The sequence below is a fragment of the Haliaeetus leucocephalus genome, unplaced genomic scaffold (genome assembly GCF_000737465.1).
Source record: "Haliaeetus leucocephalus isolate CR32 unplaced genomic scaffold, Haliaeetus_leucocephalus-4.0 Scaffold741, whole genome shotgun sequence".
In the NCBI taxonomy this organism is placed as follows: domain Eukaryota; kingdom Metazoa; phylum Chordata; class Aves; order Accipitriformes; family Accipitridae; genus Haliaeetus; species Haliaeetus leucocephalus.
Window position 1 is genome coordinate 3,504,315 of NW_010973177.1, and position 20,833 is coordinate 3,525,147.

Here is a 20,833-nt window from a genome sequence, read left to right on the forward strand (position 1 = left end):
CTGATGCTACAAAGAAAATACAAACACTGAAGTCATACTGGTAAAGCAACAGCAATAAAAGACATAAACAAGAGCTGTGATGGATATTTAACCCCCTCAAGCTATCTGGATGTTAAGCAGTCTCAGTTAGCAACATTTGACACTATCTGAAATCAGTGCTTTCAGAGAGGCTTTGAATAGGGACATTTTTGGTCCTTTTAAGTAGGTGGATGGAGGATATATGTCAAAACTATTTCTGCTGGCAAGACCTGCATGCCAGCTCACCCCACTATGCTCTATGCTGGAGGAAATTTCACCCAGGGCCCCTGCTCTTCCTCAAAGAGTCACATTCCCTTGGGCACATCCTCTCCTTCCTCTAGCCACAGCATCCACAATCTGATTTAATCCATCCCACAAGGTGCCTTCTTCCTGCCAAGAGCTGAGACACCAGAAACACAACCCCAGGACATGTGTGTTTAATATCTTACTCAACCAGAGGATGACACTTTTGATTCTAGTTTTGGTTAAATCTTTTGACATCTGTGGGAAAAACATGTTATTTAAGCATCATCAGGCCTTTGCAATCCCTGCCTTACAACAGGAACCGAACTGTTTGCTGTCACCTGCTCTTTTTTTCCGTTGACTGAAGATCAGACATGCTTTCACCATCTCCGCCTTTACGCTGCCCCAAAATCCTCTTTGGTGACTGTTTGCCCCGTTTCTACATGCAGACCTTAGTAGCAGCTATTAGCGATCTCACCACAGAAATTACTCAAAAGCCAGGAAATATTGACGAAAGCGGTCAGAAACCACGCACGGATTTACACCTGCTGCCACGCCACTTGCCAGACATGGCATGAGTTACCCCTGCTGCCTCCAAGACCGACTGAAAGCCAAATACATGGCATTACCTGCTTTGATATACGGGGGTGGTCATCCTGACCCTGAGACTTCTCAGCAGTCCCACAAGAGTTGGTTGGTGCAACACGAAGGTCATGCTTTCAAGGTCACGCGACACTGTTTTTTGCTTGCTAAGCTGAGGGCTTTCCCCTGCGATTGCTCAGGGATATATAAACCATGGCCACATTCTTGGGAACACTCTTACTGCTCCCCTCCATCAAGTATCAATACAAAGATGAAGGGTTTAATAAGAAAGCAAAAATTTAGGTTTTCATACCTGTTTTAAAGCTGTAGGCAGCTACATTAGCATGAAATACTATCTGATATTTAGTGCAAATACACTGAATCTTCAGTGGCTTGAGTCTGGCTTAGTTTCAGCATAGGTGCTTTTTACCTGATGCCTTCCTCCCTCATTACAGAGTTGGTCTTCCTCATCGTGCAGAGGAACACCCAATAGGTAGGGCATGTGCTGATATAAACTCTGCACCGTTTACTGGGCAAGCAATTGGTAAGAAACACTTCTCTGTGCTAATAATATATGTGTTCCATTTTATATTACTCTTCTTCCCTCATTTCTACTGTTTTGAAAGTTCATTATCTTCAGGGGTCCACATTTTTCTTCACACTTTACCTGTGATCTGTAGTGTGCAGCAAAGGGCAAGCACTGAACTAAAGGGCAGCTTGTTTCACAGTACTCCAAATAAGAAAACTGTCCATAGCACAAGCAAAATTAAATAAACAGAAATACAAAGAGACAGCAGAAGTTAGATTCATCCAGAAATATAATGTAACGTCTGGGAGTGGGGAAAACCAGAGATTAGCTACAAAACAGAAACAATGAAATGACCAACAAATATTGATGAGGCGAAAGAGGACAACTTTCATTGCATGCTGTACATAAAAATTAAATGCAAAATTCACATGTTGGAGCATCACGACAGAATGATGAAGGTCTCAAGCCATGGGAAGAAAGCAGCAAAGGAACACCTTGAATAAAAGCAACACATGAACAAAACCAGCAACCGAGCAGCTTCAAAAGGAAAAAAGTGACCATATCTCAAATGAGAAAAAGCAGCACTGAAGCAGAACACAAGTATATGGTCAAGACATCACAGGTAACACTGACTGCACAAAACACTTCTGATATTTTGAAAGAATCAGGCCTATTTGTATATCTATGCAAAATATATACACAAATCCATATGTATATATGTACACATAGGCACTACTGTACATATGTATATGCAATCATTAACAGAACTGCCCTTTAACAAGTTTCAGCATCTGACTCTGGGTGCAAGCAAGAATGTTGCAGTTGTGCAAAACTACACTTCTGTGTTTGATTACCGAGAAGTAATGGTAGAAAGATCCAAAATTCCCAAATAGCTTAGACCCAGATGCGGTTTCATCAACATCGCCATGCGAGCCCAACCTCTGAACTTTTCCAACCCTTTTTGTAGGAATTCAATATTCATCCAAAGCTGTGGATTGTATCAGTACAAATTATATCTGTTTCCAACCCTGCTAATCTGAAGAGATGGCCAGACATCTCTCCTGACATCAGTGGTTTAGCACAAGGCCTTCCCACCCTGAATACCAATTTGGAAATACTAGATGCATGGGAAATTAAATTCAAAGGCCAGAACAGCACTGTCATTCTGTAAAAGAAGGGCTGGTTGCTGTCCTTATACTGTTTTGGAAGAAAGGGGCATGGTGCATAAAAAAAAAAACCAGATTCCTTCCACCCTCAAACAAGGGAACACGTGACAACTCTGAGAACGTATACTCCCAACTGTACAGACAGGCTGATCTTTGGGGTTTCCAATTTTGGGATGTGGAAAGTAGCATTTTCCATAAAGCTTGCTTGCCTCACAGCTCCAAAGAGCATCGGCCTCCCAAGTCCAAGGCTGTTTTGGTCTGACACTTCAACGCTCAGTTGGTCTTTGATATGTGTGCATTACCAACGCCATATTAGAGCAGAAAGAAAGTGGTGAAAGAAAGAACTGCAGATAGATTGTTCTACGCCTCGACAAAGCCGCCTTCCAACTCCGAAAGAGCTGTCCTCGCTGCTCCATGTATGGAGGACCCCGCTTAATGCTCTGCATCCATAGCATCCAAGTACTTGGCTTCGATGATCCTAGGGAGCAGGTTATACCTAAGATTGAACCAGAGAGATAGCATTAGTGCTTGTTTATAATCATGTAACATTTTGTCCATCCCAAGACTCTCAAGTTGAGTTTGTCCGTGGCCATGCACATAAGCCAGCTGACTGAAGCAGAGATGAAGCAGGGGAAAGTAAAAACAACCAATCCTGCAAGCAAATACAGCACTTATAGGAATAACAGTGCAGAGCTCCTCCTGGAAGAAGCTTCCTCATTCCAGCTGAAGAGGAAAGAGAGCATCCTCATCCTCACAGGAGAAAAGTCGCTTTCTTAGAGCCCACTGTCACCACAGAGTCTTCAAGGTGCCAAAAATGTACCATCTCACCCGACCCACAGCTACACTCCCAGTTTGTGCTGGGGAGGCAAGTAGTAGCTTCCTGCTGCCTCCAGTTTGCTAGTGGATGGTGATTCTTGGTGAAGTAACCCATTTCTTTCTAATTTCTACTTTCCTCACCACTTTCCCTATAGTGGGAATGTTGGCTCAAAGACCTGCATACGAGGGTTATTTGTCTTGCACTTAATCAGCTCCCCAGGTACCCCAGGTCACTCCTTTCAGCTCTCGCCACAAAGAAGTTTTAAGAGACAGCCCAGAAGCTTTGGTCCTTAGAGAAGCACCAAATATATCAGCAAGGCTTGAGACCGTGGCAAAAGGCTAAGAAGGGCTGTGACATTCATTCCTCCAGCTGCTGGTAAGCCTCCATCCTATCTGGTGTCTGGATTCTCCATTGAACCATCGAGACAGGGATTCCCTTGCTTTTGGGGTCTGGTTTTTTTGTTTGTGAGAACATCCTCATGAATTAACGTATTTGGGTGAGAAAGGCTGTGTAACAATATGCTGTGAAGGTGCTCTTATTAAGTCCTACTGCATATTTATTTTGACACTTTTCCTTGCTTAACAAGGAAGCTATTCTTCAGCTGTTAAAATAAGGCACAAAGCACTAGAAAGGCAGTTTAAGACTTGGAAGGGCTTTTCAACAGCTATGCAACAGACCCCAAACAGCACTTACTACTGAGAAATACCAGGATCTGCTTAAATAGACCTGACATGAAATAAAATGCTTGAGAGGCATGGGAGCACAGATAAGCATCACAGAGAACTCGGAAAGAAGATTCTTCCTCTCTGAGCGACCAAAAACTAGTCATACCAAAGTTTTGAATCAAAGCCAGGAACTGGGGATACCCAAAGAGATCCCATTATCTCCCAACAGGCTGTTCTCCACTGCAATAATGAGAAGCCATTGTAATCCATTATCTTTCATATCAACACCACACCAGTGGAAAAAGATGGTCCCTCACCACTGACAATGCAAATCATGCATCTAACGCTATCGGACAGCTGGAAATGTGGCTTTAAGACAGACAAGTAACATGGCTGGTTTTCTGGATGGGACACTGAGCCATAACTCACTCATCTGGGTTTGATTCTTGACTTTGACCCCTGGCTACTGTCCCATCTCCTCCTCTTCCCTTCACTTCTTAAAAAAAGAGAAAAGATATTTCGATATTTCATTTCTTCTACTCTGCCTCATCTATTTAGAGTGCCAAATCTTTGTGAAAAAGTCATTGTTAACTACAGAGCTCATGCATCGTGGTGCTCCCTTCTCAGCTGGACTCCACAGAAACCACATGAAGGCAAAAGAAATCACAGAAAGGAAAGCCAAGGGCAAATTTCTGTGTTGTGCCAGGTAGCGCCATCTCCCCCTTAGCAGCAGGGCTGATTATCCAGCTCTGAGAAAAAGCTGCTCTGGAAAGAGAAACAAGTTAGCAACAGAGCTAGTATAAGATCACAGTATCTTATTTACTCAAAAGAAGATAAGTTTGCACCACTAAATTATCTAGCTCTTATTACAAAAATCGGGTTCTTTGACAGCACTCTCTCCACACTAATTTGGCTTATTACACTGTGTCTGATACTTGAATGTTTGGCAAAGAGTGTCCCATGCTTTCTTTTCTGTATTTAGCTGCTCTGTGGCGAGACTTGCAATTCCCACAAGAGTCAATCATCCAGCACTGCACACAGTTGAAGTATGTAGCAGCCACTTAGCTAGTCATCCAAAGTGACACCTATGTAAAGGGTGGGTGAGAGACTGTCACCACAGGAACAATAAGTTCAGTGTTTTCCAAAATTTTGTTTATCTTTAAAAATCCAGCCCAAATAGCTCTAACCTGATCCTGTTGAAAGCCATGGTACTTCTGACATTTGCTTTTGTTCTAGAAAGAACTGGACCCATCTTTATCACCCAAGGAAAACACCACAATAGCTGCCTTGGCAGATGATCACACATTGGTAGCCCTGAACTTTGAGATCAGACAGAAAATCTCTGAGACTGCAAGCTCAAAGACAACCAGATATCTCTGGATGCCATGCTGGCCTAAAAATAATCAAGCGGACTGGAAAGAGATCTGTTCCTTCCAAGATCTTATTATGGCTTCTCATTATAACCAAAGGATGGAGAGCATGAATGATTTAACTGGAGAATGATGGGCAGTCACTGTTAATGAACATTAAGGAAGAAATTAGTTAAATTTCTCAGCGATTCTCTCTCAAGACTGCAAGATATTGTGCAGTCCTCCCAGTTTTAAAGATACACTTTAAGACTAAATGTGGCCAGTTTGACCTAACTGATCGTTGGCAATGACATTCAGCAGTGCTGGAGGTCTGTAAGGTCACCACAGCACTGGGTAAGAGATAAGGATTCCTCTTAGGAAAAGTTTCTAGCTCTGCCCTGAGCACAGGCCTTAGGAAATCAAATTGCAAAGCAAAAAGCAACATTATCAAACACCACCTAGAGGGAAGACTCAGACTATGACTTCTCAGGAAGATCAGGCATCTCACAGGCACTGCAAAAGATGACTTATTTGCCCCTCCACTAGCTGAAAAAAGAGTACCTGCCAGCCCAGAACCCTTTCCACAACACCCAGAGTCAGTGAAATCACAGGTTCTCTGCACTGCTCCTCCTCAAGCCTGAGCAGTTGGTGAAAAAGAGGTCACCATCACCCACTTCCAGGATCTGGCTACTCAGGAAAGTACCAGCTGCTCTTCTAGACTGCCCAGTTGTCCTGCAGTTTAAGCCTAAGGACAAAAGGCATGGGAGACAGGAAAAAAAAAAAAAAAAAAAGAGGCAGCCAAGCATTGTACCTGATTGGGATCATCCCTATCATGATGAGCGGGAAGATCATCTTCATGTAGGGCAACGGTGACATGCCAAAACCACAGAGGATGAGGAGCTGCAGGACCTGCAAGCCGGTGAAATAGTGGATCTTCCTCTGGGGCACTCTGCGGATGTAATGTGTCGGAGGATAAGCAGTCTGGGAAGAGAAGAATTACACGTTAGCCATGCAGCGACCTGGCCTTGTGACTACAGAACATGGTACAGGCTTTTGAACACCAGGGTTTTAAGGAGGTCATCGATCTACACACAAACACACACAAAGTGCATCAGCATCAGAGTCCTTAACTCCTTAATAGGTTCAACAGCTGAACGCAGGATTTATAAGGTTAAAGCAAGTGCCTTAAACCACAGCATTGGCAGCAAAACAAAGAAGATAACTGGGCACTAGAAACCTGGAGAAGAAGAGACACACCACAGCTAAAATTGCCTTTGGGAGCATCTGGAGTGCAATCAAATATCTTGATAAGTACAGTAATGAGATGCCCCTGAATAGGATTATCAGGGCTTTGCAGCAATATGTGAAGTGCCTGTTGGGGTGTGCGGGGGGAGTGACGGTAAGCAGATGCATTTGGGTATTGTTACCACTGGATGGTTTCTCCGCCTGAAACCCAGCTCCTCCTTATTTTGTAGCCTCCTGTCCTCTACTGATCAGACTCCACGCTTGGCCCTGGTGGTCCCATTTCTTGGCTGAACCCCCGCAGGGGAAGACCAGGAGATGAGACTGGGGAGGTGCGGGAAGAGGCTGTACTCAGATTGCAGTTATTTTCTCAACTCATACAAGCTATTCATTTTTGAGAAAGAAGGGGAAAAAAGTGACATTAATAGGCTAAATATCGCTCATGGTTTCTTTTGACAGTTACTTGCTCATGTCTGAGCACAGGCTTTGACTCACTGTCTATACATCAATGAAGAGTATGAGCGACTGTCTGCTGGCACCAATACAGGCTCGATGGATTTCAGATTGTGCCATGACTCATTAAAAGGTTTCCAGAAAAGGGAGATCTCCATATTTCAGAATACTTTTTAATTTTCCAAACCAAAGCTTGGAAAATTCCACACGTAATTTGTACTAAAACCAGAAGTAATATTACACATACATCAGTAACTATTCAATCCTCATTTGAAAATTGACATGACAAATGTAATCTTTACCCGGATTTTACAGTTTTAACCTCTGGGATTGTTATATTAGAGATCAAGATGGATTAGCAGAGACACAGAGCCAAATGTTTGGCTTATTAAGCCCTTGACCCTTGTTACATAAGGGAAGGTGAGCTGGAGACTCGCTGTTGCTCCCAGGTACCGCCTACACTGCAAACGAACACCTTCTCAACACTTGGAATAGAGACGGCTCGAAAACACATCTTTCAGATTTGTTTTCAGCCCACATCAGAAGAGTTTCAATAATGCAAGTCATTTCATTTTGAGTTAAAAATCCCATCTTGTGGTATTTCACAAGTCAAAATGAAAGCGTAAAATATAGCAAAAAATTACCTGTTCTGAAGCTTTGTTGGGGAGATCAAAGATCACCATTTACTAACATTATGCACATGCTTTAAAGTGTTTTTTATTATTATTTTAAAAATGCGTGTACTCTGCAGCTGACACAACATCACAGTGGGTTTTTAAAATTTACAAACACTCTACATTCAGCGAGCAATGGTTTGTGCAATTGTGTGAATGCATTTTTGGTTTGCACTCTACACAGTTTAGAGGGCGTCTTCACTTGTAGCAGCTATCCTGGCTCCATTCATGCACTCATTTTTCCCTCCTGGAGACAGGGGATCCAGAGCAATTCTTAGCAGACTAAGAAGAGAAGGATTATATCCAAGACATCACTCTGAACAAGAAAGCTCAAACTCTTTTGTCGCAAGAAAATGGAGAAAGCAATTTATGCAGAAATTTGAAAGACAGACAAGATGCAGTACCGTTCTATGAACAATTCAGCTACCACCTTTTTTTAACCCAACAAGAACCATGCCACTTGTTGTTTGACACTGCATTATTCTCCCACCCATCTGTCTGCTTTCATGGAAAAGACTTGTCTTGCTCATGTCTCAGTAGCAGCCAGGCTAAACTACAGACATCAAGTTTCACTGCCACTTTGCAGAGAAAGGTGAAAGGGATACACGAAGCGCAGGTTGGAGCTGAAAATCAGCCTCTTGAGAACACGAGTTTTGGGGGTAACACCCTTCCCAACACCAGCAGCTTGACACATCGGCTCCTGACACAGTTTAGTGCTAAGGTTGTAAATACAATTTCCTTCTCTGTTCCACCAGGCTGGTTGCCCAGTCTGCGTACCTGTTCTTTGAGCAGGAGAGCCACCCTTTCAAAGAGCTGGTTCCCATCGATGGAGGTCAACGCGATGTAGAGGAAGAGGCCGTAGAGGACTGGCTTTGGGATCCACTGGAGAGGGAAAGGGAGGAGCAGGAGCGAGAGGCCAACCAAGAAGTTTGCTACTAGACTCGTCAGCCGGGTCTCCTTCACGCTCACAATCCTGGAAGCAAGAAACCAGGGATTAGGGGAGTAGGATAGTGCCCCAGTATCCACGTAAGCTTATCGCTGGGGCTCACTACTCTGGGTAGGCGCAGGACACGTGCCACTCGGGAAAGGGAAACTCATCTCCACTGCACTGAGATCAGCACTTCTGGCCCCGTGCTGACACTGAGAAGGCAGAGCTCTGCTGGATCCAGGCCAGGCACTTAATCCACAGCTCAAACAGAGCAGCTGGAAAAATGCCAAGTTCCCCTTCTACAAAGCTCCACAGATCCTATCCTGAGCTAAATTGCCCTCTGAACTAATTCTGTTTAGCACATTAAAAAAAAAAAAAAAAAAAGAAAGAAAATGAAAACCAACCCAGGCAAGAATCCTCTTTCTGGGCAGTAATCCTTTCCTCGATTTACCCCGTGCATATGCAATTGGCTTCTATCCAAAAGAAAACTCATTGACTTCTATGGGAACTAATGAACCTCTTGCAAGAAAAAAAAAAGTCTGCACACTCTTGACTGCGAGTCAGCATTTTTGATGTATATGAGGATCTCCTTGTTTATATGGAAGGGAATGCCAAGAGCACTACACAGAGAGCTAGAAACTTAATTCTGCTGTGGATAATAGCAGTTGCACTGCAAATTGCCTATTACCATGCAAAACATGTAATTAATTAATGCAAATTTTCTAGAGCTGACAGACCACAGATTGATTTTTTTTTTTTTAAATGGGGAAGGGAAGATTGACAGGAAAGCACGCAGCAACTTTCAGAGCCTACTTGGGGGGTGAGGGGAGGTTGCTTTGCTTTTTCACTTCAACTAAACCTCTGAGCATCTCCTAGTTTGGAAAAAAAATTTACCAGAAACAATAGGAGGAAAGAAAACCCTCATGTTTCAAGACTACTTATAAATAGAGAAAAGAAACCACAGATTTTGTTCAGATCCTCTTGCAAGTCTCCTATGTCAAGAGGCCCCTGCCAATGCCTTGAGAAGCTGAGGGAGAGTAGAGCACTTCACTCTTATCTGCAGACTGCTCTTGTCGGCTCTAAAAGAACTGGGACATCACCTAGGTGAATATAATTTGGCAGCCTTTCCCATTGCCTCCAGGTCTGGACCACCACAGAAGTCTTGGAGATGAACAGAGCCAAGCAGCTTGAAGTGCAACTGCAAGTGCTAATTCAGAGTAATTTGATAGTCCAATAAGGAGTGGTCAGACTAACTCAGAGCTACCAGAACCACTACGAGCCTCTCAAGTGGCCCAGTAAAGCAGGAGTGAAAGGATGCACTAACTGATTTAGCCTCATTCAGGTACAGCAAGGGTTCCCCTGGCTTCATCATTGGGCAAGCTACAGAAGCGTTTCTGCTATTTCAGGCAAAGATCTAGCCCACTGCTGGGTATGCTCGTGACCTGCAAGCGTCAGTCTGAGCACGCACAAGTCTGCTAGGTTCCTTGCAAGTGAAGTCATGCAAACCAAAGAGCTCAGGATCAAAATGAGATATGAAGCCACCACATTTCAACTGGATGCAAGTCTGCACATACGGAATAGCTCAAAGTAGCAGCCCTTTGGTACTGGATTTTTGAAGTTCATGAAATTTTCTGCTGTCATCTCTTGGGGATGCAGCAATCACAGCACTGAAATGTTTGATCACATTCAAGATGTACTGCAGCTACTACTGCCAGCTCCTTCTAATGCCAGGTAAAGTAGTTTGGAAGTTCTTATCAGAACATAGTTAAAATTGCTCATAATTGGCCAAACAGGAGATCTTTAAAGCTGAAGTCCCCAGCCTCAAATTAGTCTCCTACCAATTCTAGCACCTTTCTTATTTCCAGGGTAAGGACATCACATTAAGTCAACAGAAGAAACCCTGTAATTTGCATATGTTCAGAATCTGGTTTGGCCCTTGAGGAAACAGCTCCAGAAAGTCTGTGCTGCAATGGAAATGAAGTAATTAACGGAGATTAAAGAGCATAATCCAGGCTCGTTTCCCCAGAATCCTTTAAATATGGCTAGCACAGGATTAGCCATTCCTGACCTCCTCTGTATGAGTAATGAGAGCCTATTTGCAGATTGCCACATGAAACTCAAGTGGTTACTCTACAGGGGAGAAGAAGAATTTGCTTTCATTGTGGTAGATCTTTAGTCTTGTTTATATCATCATCCTCACTGAGAGCTTTGATTTGAGTGCAGGAAAGGAGCCTGCAAAGGGAGCCAGCACTGAAAGAACTCCTGATTTTCCAACAGGGCTTCAGTATGTTTCTTTTTCAGCAGAGCTGGCTAAGAGGAAAAATAAAAAATAATAATAATAAAAAGGCATTGCTCAGAGCCTCCTGTTTATAGCTCAATACTTTGCAGAGAAAAAAGCTTCAGTCTCAAAGGAAGTTCAAACAACTAGGAAATCCTTGTTCCCTTTTTCACTCCCAACATGCAGTTCACAGCACTCATTTACCTACCAAATTGCCTCCAGAGGAAGAACTGTGTCACGAGGGAACATGCTTAGTGAGTTTAGAACATCCCTCAGCCCTTTCAGGATAATCACTGGAGATGCACCTAGGTTAGCACGGCCAAAGAGTGCTCTCCGATGCTCTTTTGGGGCAGCTGGGTGAAGGAGCAGAGGACAAGGGCAGAAGGTAGCTCTTAATTCAGGCAGGGAACTTGACTTTGTCAAGGAGAAGCCAGAACGTGGAATCAAGACAGTGGGTGGTAAAACAGGAAAAAAGGCACCAGGTATTAAAATTGACAACAGAAGACACAGGAAGGCGGCTTGGCACACGGGTTTCAAAGTGTAAATTCTGCATCTCACCAAGAAATGGAGAGCAGAGGTATCCCAGAACAGATCACGGACACCAGGAGCAGGGGCATGGATTAAAACCCTACAGAACTCGAATTACGAAGTTGCTCTTTTTGAAATAGGCTTTTGCATTTATTCAAGACAGATACAGTTGTGGGAACAGCCAACACCAACACACACTAATGGGAATACGAGCTCAAGGGACTGATCTCCCAGGAAAGGTCTGTAAAAGCATTACAGGGAGCAGCAGGACTCAGCAATTTCCAGATGTGGAAGGTGAAATCTGTCCATCACTGACCCAAAAAGCAGCTGTGCCAGGTTGGGCTGGGCCGGGCCAGCTGGCACCAAGAACAGCACGAAGGCGAGACTGAAATTAAAGCAGAACTACTCCACCCCCCACAGTAAATGACCACTTAGCCTCACTTTTGACAAGTGGCAACTCTGAAAATGGAAACCAAGACAGGATAATTAAAACTAACAGCATGTGAGTGGAAATTACCACTTCTGAGGTAAAAGCACTCAACTGTAACATACCGAGATTAAACAGACCAGATCATCTCTATTCTGGAGCAGGTTTCATGAGAAATTAGGTGCTTTTGTTTTGTTTTTTTTTAAACAGGTCTCTGATAAGAGCATGTTGGACAACTCAGAACAGCAAAAAAGCTAGTCTTAAATACAAAGCCATGACCCGGGCATGGCTTCACAGTCACTTATGGTTAAAAACAAGAAAGTTTAATAAGCATCTCACTTTCCTGAAACGTGGTGGAAGATGCTATGGGAGCTCTGAAATACTGCATTTTTCCTACCCTTTGTAATAACCACCAGACAGGTTTCAGGCAATGAATCAGACTGGATACTTTCTGGTGAAGACATCTGGAAAGATCTGGCCAAAGCATCTCCTCAGTTTCCACAAGGATAAACCTGAAAAAGGCCTTGGCCGACTCTTCCAGGGAGCAATTTGCAACAGAGTGGGTGGAATCCCTGCAGGCTGCTGCCAGCCACTGACAAGAACATAAATTTTTGGCTGTCTTAAAGCAAGCGCTTTGGTGAAGAGGGATGAAGCCAGGTCACAGGCCATGCTGGCTGAGGTGACTTCTTTTGGTGCATCTCCCCTCACACCTTCATATATTGCAGGTCTTCAAGATGACAGCTAACTGCCCAACCACGTAACCCACTGTACCCAAAAGATTAGGAAACCACAAATGAAACCAAAGACATCCAGAACAGCTCTGCAGTTCCTACTTACGTCTCATAGATGTGTCCATTTTCAACCCTCTCCTCCACGTAGGCCAGGGCACGGACGTGCATTGGGGAGTGAGGGAAGGCAGCATGGATCCACGGGAGGCCGAAGATGGACAGCCCCGTGTTAATCAGCGCAACGAGCAGGAGGTCCCAGTGATAAGCTGTTCCCTTCACCAACCTGAAACGAGGTTTTTGTTGACAGCAGTTACACCCAGTGCAAACCGTAATAGGCTACTCTTGCTGAACCTGAGCTCGAATGCTAAATACCAAAGCGCACTTCCACGCACAGAGTTATTTCACACTCCTCCTGCTTTACAGTCTGCGTGGCAAGAACACAAAAGGTAATGAAACGCAATAGTTTACTCCCAAAACAGTCATCTCCCGGAAAGAACAACGCTGAGCAGAAAGGCAACCCACTAAAATAACAGCCCATCAAAGTTTCATCAGTGTTTTGCCACTACAGTTATTGCAGAATCCAATCAAAATATACACGCATATCTGCTAGCAGAGTCCCATGGGGAGAAGTTAGAAACCTGGGCACGTGTTGCCAAGATACTGTCACTGAAGTTTCCCACCTGCCTTGTTTTTAACCCTGATCTCCCTCCTTCCCCGCGAGCAGAACGTGTGCTCGGTATGCTGCAGTAATCCCCTAATTATGTAATTGCTACTGCAAGATAAAAAAAAATGGGACGTGAATTCATTAAGCTTCAGCTCCTCCTTAGCAGTCAGCCAAGGAGATACGCTCCTAACTTTGATGAATGCAGGGTAGCGTCCCCATTTTGTTTGTTAGGGGAGGGGGAAACTGGCAGCCTTCACCAAGGAAGCTGACCACATTCGCTTTGCAAGGAGTACACAGAGAGCAACTGCTAACACTGAACTCGCATCTAGTTTAACCTTGCCATTTTTTGCAAGGTGTGGACCTTTCCTCACTATACCCATCTGGTGCCAACTGCTCAGATACTATGAGTAAAGTTTAGAAAAATGCTGGGGAAGGATTCAGCTCTCAGACTTTGATACCTAACTTAAAAGTCTATAGCTGTGTTTCTGCCTGGACATCAGAGCGGACAGCAGTTGTCACCCTGACACAAGGGATCAGCTAAATTGCTCTCCAGGCACCATCAACTGGAAAGGGTGCACCATTTAGGTGTCTTTATGCCACCCAAGCAAGCTCTGTTCAATACCTAAGCAGAGGCTTGGAGCCATCTCAGATGCTCTAGGACATGAGGAGCCTGGAGATAGTAGACATGACCCAGCACATGAAGATCTATACCTAACATCTGTCGCAAAGGGCAGCAGAGGCCATTGTTTGGGCAGCAGAAATCTTGGGTGGGGTTCGGTTTTGGAACAAAAAGACTCGTCTCACTGGAAGTGCTCACCTCCATTGACTGAGGCAGCCCTGGGGTGACTAGGTCAGGTAGATGTCTACATTTCAATGCCTCTGAAGCTGGAAGGTGCTGGCAGGAAGGGTGGGATTGTAAACACGCTTCCTCTGTTGGCTCACATTTTAAAAGCACAGACCCATGCTCATGTGCTGCTTTCTCAGAACAAAGACATCTCCAGCATCCCCAGGCTTATCATTTGATTGTCTTGCTTGCCCTTTTCAGAGAGCTTTCTATGTACAAAGGCCATACATCTAACGGCAGCACCATTTTAGTCCCCTTGGGACACTGTTTGGTCTCAGCAGTCTTGCAGCACTGTGCATGGTCTATACCTGCTTTGACCAATGGATAGGCTCCACTGAGCTTGTCTAGCTCAACACACATACAAAGATCTAGATGCCTTATCCTAGGTTATCTTCATGCTGCCCAGTCAGCTCAGTATTCCTTGGCCCTTCCTATACGCTTGCTTTGATTATTCTTTAGCAAGGCACAACAGCATCATCTTCTCACTGTTTTTCCTACAGGAAGAAATCACTACATTTGGTAAGACACCAAGACAACACATTCTCCATTCAGCTGGTATAGACGACAGTATTTTTATTTTGTGATGGTACCACAAACAGAAGGTGTCAAGTCCTATTTCTTCCGTCTCTAAAAACCCATGCCCTCATACCTAAGCTCAGCCCTGTAACAAGGCATTATGAAGAACTCCAAAGAATATTTTACATTCCTTAAAGACACTGTAGTGGAAAACACCAAAAGTTTAGAAGAAACTCATATTAGGAAAGAGATGACCCACTTACATTACAGATTCATGCAACACTTAAAGGGATATAATAAAGATAAGAGGAAAAAAATTCTGTGGTCGAAAAAAACCAAATTAGCGTAACTGAATTTAGGCTTGTCTTCTCTCCCCTAATTCAGTGTCACTCCAGCTACAACATGGAGAATGCTAATGTACGTTATGCAAGGAGAGAACCCTCCCACACATTACATTAGCAAAGAGTCCTCTGAGACATGGTAGTTTCCCTGGAAAAGTCATATGCGTTCATTCTTGATATCACATCTGATTGCAGTTGGCACAAAAAACATCAGAGGGAATATTTTAATAGTGCAACATCTCAACTCAAGCTTGCACATAAATCAGACCTATCAGACTTTAGAAGTAGTGTTTTACTTCACTTCCACCCTTTCAGTTGGAGACTAACAGCTCCAAACACTTCTTTTCTGATGCTCAGCTGCAGCATATCACACTATGACATTTTTGCAGGTCATTGACTTTTCATTTTCAAAAAATTCTCTGTACTGCAAGAGCAGTGCAAGCATCCACACGTGTCAGACACTCCCTAAATATCTGGAGGTACATCCACAGACCTCAAACTATAAAAAAATATCTATGTAACATTCACACGTGGGCAAAGAAGAAACAGGCTGATGTGATGAGCTCATTGACACTTTACACTTTTGACTCTCTGCCACAATATTGGGTTTGGGGGGTGGTGAGGACTTAGGCAGTAGAGTTACTTTCATCTGTGACAAGAGAAGTTCTGAAGAACACGTCCTGAATATTTTTTCTGATACTCGGGCAAGCTTTGGACAAGCAGTGCTGGGAAAAGACTTGAGGATGTCCCTCCACAGAGTAAGAGGAGTACCAAAAGTATTACCTGTTCTCTGGGGCATTTGTGAGTGACGCCACGATGTTCTGCTCTATGAAGAAGAGCATTGACAGGAGGAACCCCAGACCCATGGCGCTCATCACTGACCCGATGGAGAGGGACTGGACGGGGGCCAGCACGAACAAGCTCTCAGATGGGTTGTAGTTAAATTTGGACACTGGAAAGAGAAAGGGAACGATGTTAGGAGGCACCTTCTTGTCCAGTCATCCACATGGACTCAAGTAATGTTTTACCCACACCATGAATTATCGGGAACCGAGGCAGCAAACCAGGCGCGATGCTCTGGCATGTGGGAGCCAGAAGGCCATACAAGACAGGCTCGTCTGGCTGTTTTAGTTTATTTTTTTTCCTCCATCCTCTTAGGACTTGGCTGCCATCCTGATTTGACAGACTACTGCTAGTTCTAGTGAGGCATTACATGTATTTGAGCAAAACAAAAGAGGGAAACTTGTTTTCCACAGATGCAAGGCGATTTTAGATTAGAAAACCTTATTTCTACCTAGCAGCATATTCCTCCTGCTCAGTTAATCAACTGACAGAGGTAGTTTAAAACTTCCTCATACCCAACAAGCTGTGCAAGGCATTTTAGTATAAATGCCCCTCCTCTTCTGCCATTGGAAGAAATCCATGACTAGGGATAAATCACACATGGCCACACATCATTTTACAATCCAACTGGATGGAATGGCCATCACAGAAAAAAGCCCATTTCTTATTTGTTTCCATACATTTCCTCACATCACCCATTCACGTCATCACAGGACAATGCAATTCCTGTCCCCATTATCGCTTCCTGATATGGAAAAGCTGATCTATTTGGCCAATGAATGGTGTCTCATTTTTAGATTTCCTTGTATAACTTCGAACTGCCCAGATGCTCTGCACCATTTCACCTAAATTAGGAAAACGTAAACTGGAGACAAAGAGGGTAGACTGGGATCATCAACTCTACGTCTGTATGACAGGCAACAACCCTTCCTGCCTGCTAATTACTCTGCCCTTTGTTCTTTGCCAGAAATTGTTGATCCTCTTTATTGTAAGAGATACGTACTTTAAATTACATGGAAATGAAAAGACACACTGGAATAATTTATCTAGAGAAAAAATGTCACTCAGCCTCATTTGATTACGGTTTTGAATGAATTAAACCTAATATTGAGGAAATCTGAGCTCTTGAGGCCGTGGGAGGTACACGCAGTATTTGTGAAATTATGTTGAAGAACTTTGCCGTTTTTTAGCAAAACCTTCCTAGGATTTCATTTCTCTTTTTCATACACCCCAGTATTCCAGAGAATAAAAATATAACTTACTTTCAATTTCCTTGAAGATATAGGAACCCACAGCAGAGAAAGTCAGAACTGAAATTGGTAAGGCACAGTCGGACAGAATTTCACGTACTCTCGCATGCAAATATGGGCTGCAATTTAAAGACAAAAAATTTCCATCAACCGCACACAGTAGGGACAATCACTCAATCCAGAGAGCATTAATGCTTTAACAAGTGAAAATTCAGTCCAATCTCGCAATTCTAAAGAGATACGCGGAGTGAAGAATTAGTCTTTAATTCAGCCTTAAATCCTCTGGAATCTATAGCCTTTGAAGGTTGATGAATGCATAAGCAAAACCCACAAAGAAACAAGAAACTAAGATGCAAGCTAGAAAAACATCCTCCAAGCACCAATTTGTGTCTCATTTCCACTTTAGTTTAATTGCTTACTCAAGCATTTCAAATGAAGAATTTTAAGGGCAACGGGAGTAAAACCCAAGTTAGAGCTGGGCATTTGAATCCCAAGAGCACACTGAAGGTATGTTCCCAGTAGACCTTCCAGCACCATCAGGGATTTTTGCCCACCAAAACAGTTCAATGCCTATTTGGGGGGAGTTACAGGAGTTCCAACAAGAAATACAGGGTTCACCCAAAGCTTTCTGAAAAGTCACTTGCAACGCCAAACCAAATACGGAAGGGCATTGTCCAGTGACCGAACATTTTGTTCTGCTGCTAACATTTTCCAGGTGGCCAGCCAAGTTCATCTCTGGCTTTGGCTTCCACCACCACTAATGGAAGAGTTCCACCTGAGTTTTCTGGGTTACAAAATTAAGATCTAAACCATTAGCGATTCCTCAGAGGTAATATGAAATAATCAGTAGTCTGAGCTCTAAGACTGAAGTAACTCACCTTTTCTTAAACTGATAGAGCGTATGACCAAGCCAAAGGGTACCCAACATCAACATGAGACTAAGGACGGCAGTTTCACGTCCATAATGCACATCATGCGTGCCTGTTTGATTCTCTAGGGACATGGATCTGCTCACTGATGAATTCATCAAGAAGGTGGTATTGATGCCGAGGCTTGGAATAGCATCAGTTCGTGCTTTTTCCAAGTAACTGTCTCCTGCGCGCCCATGGTAGTAATATTTCTTAAAAACTGTACAAACAACCAACAGGCAAGCATTAGGATAGGTTTGTGACAATCAAAGCAAGTAAAATAAAGTGGTTTGTTCTTGCTTGATCATGCAGGATTAACATTATGCTTCACCAGGTTTATAGCTCTACCCCTCAAACCAGTGAAAAGAGATCAGGAGAGCTGCTTCTCTTACAAAGCCAGCACTTTACAAATTTATTTTTCACTTATTTTAACGGGTAAAAGTTAAATTGATCTAAAGCAACATGTTTGAACTGTAAAGACTTCCAGTGCTAATTATTTATATGATTTTGTTTCTAGCACTAGAATCACTGCTCTTAAAAATATATGAATACATACACACACGTATACTTTCAGCAGCCTGGTAAACAAATTCTATCAGGATCTCCGAAAAACTTAAGAGCAGCCAGGCTGCACAGACTACAAATTGTACAGTAATTACTTTTCCTCCAAGGCTGGTCCAGATTTTAAAGACAAGTGTTGACGATATGCAAAACCTGGCAGAACACTTAAGTTTACACTGCAAATTGAAATAGAGTTACAGAGCACCTGAAGTAAACCTGTACAAGTGAAACACCCAGTAATGCCTCTGGAACTGTCCGTAAATGTATTAGGTTAGCTCAGAAGCATTAATATAAGTAATTAACAGTTGTAAATAGACTCTTGCTCTTGAACATTTAGATAGCTGTGTTCCCATTTCTATGGCACTCGCTGGCTCTGAGCATATAAATGTGGTTTGGGGATGATTTCACCTCTTTGGGGAACAAGAGCCTGAGGTGCCACAAGGAGCAAGTAAAACCAGAAGATGGGAGTTGGGCTTTACAGCCCTGGTACTCCCATTTTATGGGATCAGATGGCAGCACCCACTCTCCCTCATACCAACTGGGAGATACAGGAGGATGGAAACCACCACATCAGAGCTTTGCAGTCCCTTTCTTCACTTTAGTCAAAATATCCCTTTAAACTTTGCATAGGGAAACTCAAAAGTTACAGCAGGACCATCCTCTTTAGACAAAAATATAACAATCTGAAGCTTAGGCTATAATGTTCCTTGTAACATTTGCCCCCACCCCCAAATACTAATCAAGTTTCTGAAAACCCCAAGCACCTCAGCTTTTCCACCTGCAGCAGCTACAGGGAAAGCAGGCAAAACAAACTGTAATTCTAAATATTTGAAAACAAGCAAGCCAAACTTTAAACATTCTTGCAAAGCACAATTAGTATTTGCAACCACCATGAATTTGGCCGAAGCACAGTTTCTGTTACTGCCGGTTTGGAGCTCACCCTGGTGTAAAATGCCCCACATTTAGCCATGCTGCCATTTTAACAGCAGTAATAATCTGTCTTGTACCACCCTTATGTTTTAAAAGGAGTCCGGGCATTCGACAAGTGGATGGGGTCAGTAGGACATGTAGGTCACAAGAGAAAAGACCAGATACTTCACATTCAGTACTTCTGCATATAAAATTAAAGATCATAGAAGGTTTACAGTTCAAGATTTAACCTTTCAATTTGCCTTCAGCAGTAGCCAGAAATGAGGACATCATTGCACTTCTAAAGCACAAGAAAGGTTCTCCCCCAAATAAGGGGCAATCTCATTACGATCTCCGTTAGCACTGCGTATTTTTGCATCGCGTGCTCCGGAAGAAGCTCTGCTATCATTTCCTCCCTCCATCCTCACAGCTGTGTCCAGCCCAGGCAGGACACCCACACCTGCTTTGCAAACAGGTAAACTGAGGCACAGAGCACTGCCATGACCTGCAAACAAGCACAGAACAGGTTGTTGGAGGACTTGCCGTTTGCAGCTTTGAATGTTGAAGGACACTTTTGTCGTAATAAAAATGATTATGGCAGTATTTCCTGGGGATTAGCAGCTGGCCAGGGCTAAAAGCCTGTTCACCATCTCAGCTGACCCTAAGTCCTAGAGACACACACAATTACTGAGCATGTGATAAACCCACAGCACACACAACTCAGCAACTATGCAGAATGTATTTACATGCCTCTGTATTTAGATTTGGACTTGAACGAGTAAGAAGTTACTTTTTCGGTGGTCTTGGGGATTTTCTCTGTTTCCCACACCTGGCTATATTGCAATAATACAATTATGGCTGAGCACATCTTTGGTGACCTGCATTCAGCCTGATCACATCTATGTACACTACTTAGGCTGCAATTCAGTTTGCACCCACCTCAAAACTAGGTAGGATTGCTCCACTCAATCCTGGATATAGGGGAAGAAATCTTGACTTTACTCTTGTATTTTACTTAAAGCAAAAAGAATGTGCCATGATGGCCAGCGGAGGCCTTCGTCCTGCACCACGTACTTGCTATAAAGTATTTGATTCCTGCAGATTTATAGTTTGTTTTTAACAGAGCTAAGTGAATCTTGTTGCCCACATTCAGAGAGCAGCAAAGCAGGTGGTGCCCTTGCTGAAACAGAGCCGTTCTCGAGCTTAGTGCGCACTCAAGTTCCCTCCAACAACATTAACTCACTTTGTTTGCTCCAGCCAGTTCACCGCTGTTTCCTGCAGAGTGCAGATGTCAAGATCAAACAAACACAGCTTCGGTGGCTGGGCCACATGGCAAAAACAAAGCGTCACCAGGATAGCGTGAACGCACA

The 20,833-nt window shown here is 43.4% G+C and overlaps 1 protein-coding gene across 1 annotated transcript in view; it reads right to left on the minus strand.

Annotated features, from left to right (window-relative positions):
* Window positions 1-1,261: 1,261 nt before the first annotated feature.
* SLC4A11 (solute carrier family 4, sodium borate transporter, member 11) overlaps window positions 1,262-20,833 on the minus strand; it is a 66,103-nt gene continuing 46,531 nt past the window's right edge. Inside the window, exons 12-18 of the mRNA XM_010580825.1 lie at window positions 17,964-18,213; window positions 17,098-17,204; window positions 15,776-15,944; window positions 12,737-12,910; window positions 8,516-8,711; window positions 6,181-6,350; window positions 1,262-3,034 (exon numbers count right to left, since the gene is read on the minus strand). Coding sequence (XP_010579127.1) covers window positions 2,971-3,034; window positions 6,181-6,350; window positions 8,516-8,711; window positions 12,737-12,910; window positions 15,776-15,944; window positions 17,098-17,204; window positions 17,964-18,213 — 1,130 coding nt within the window. The 3' untranslated portion in view covers window positions 1,262-2,970. The remainder of the gene's footprint in view (window positions 3,035-6,180; window positions 6,351-8,515; window positions 8,712-12,736; window positions 12,911-15,775; window positions 15,945-17,097; window positions 17,205-17,963; window positions 18,214-20,833) is intronic.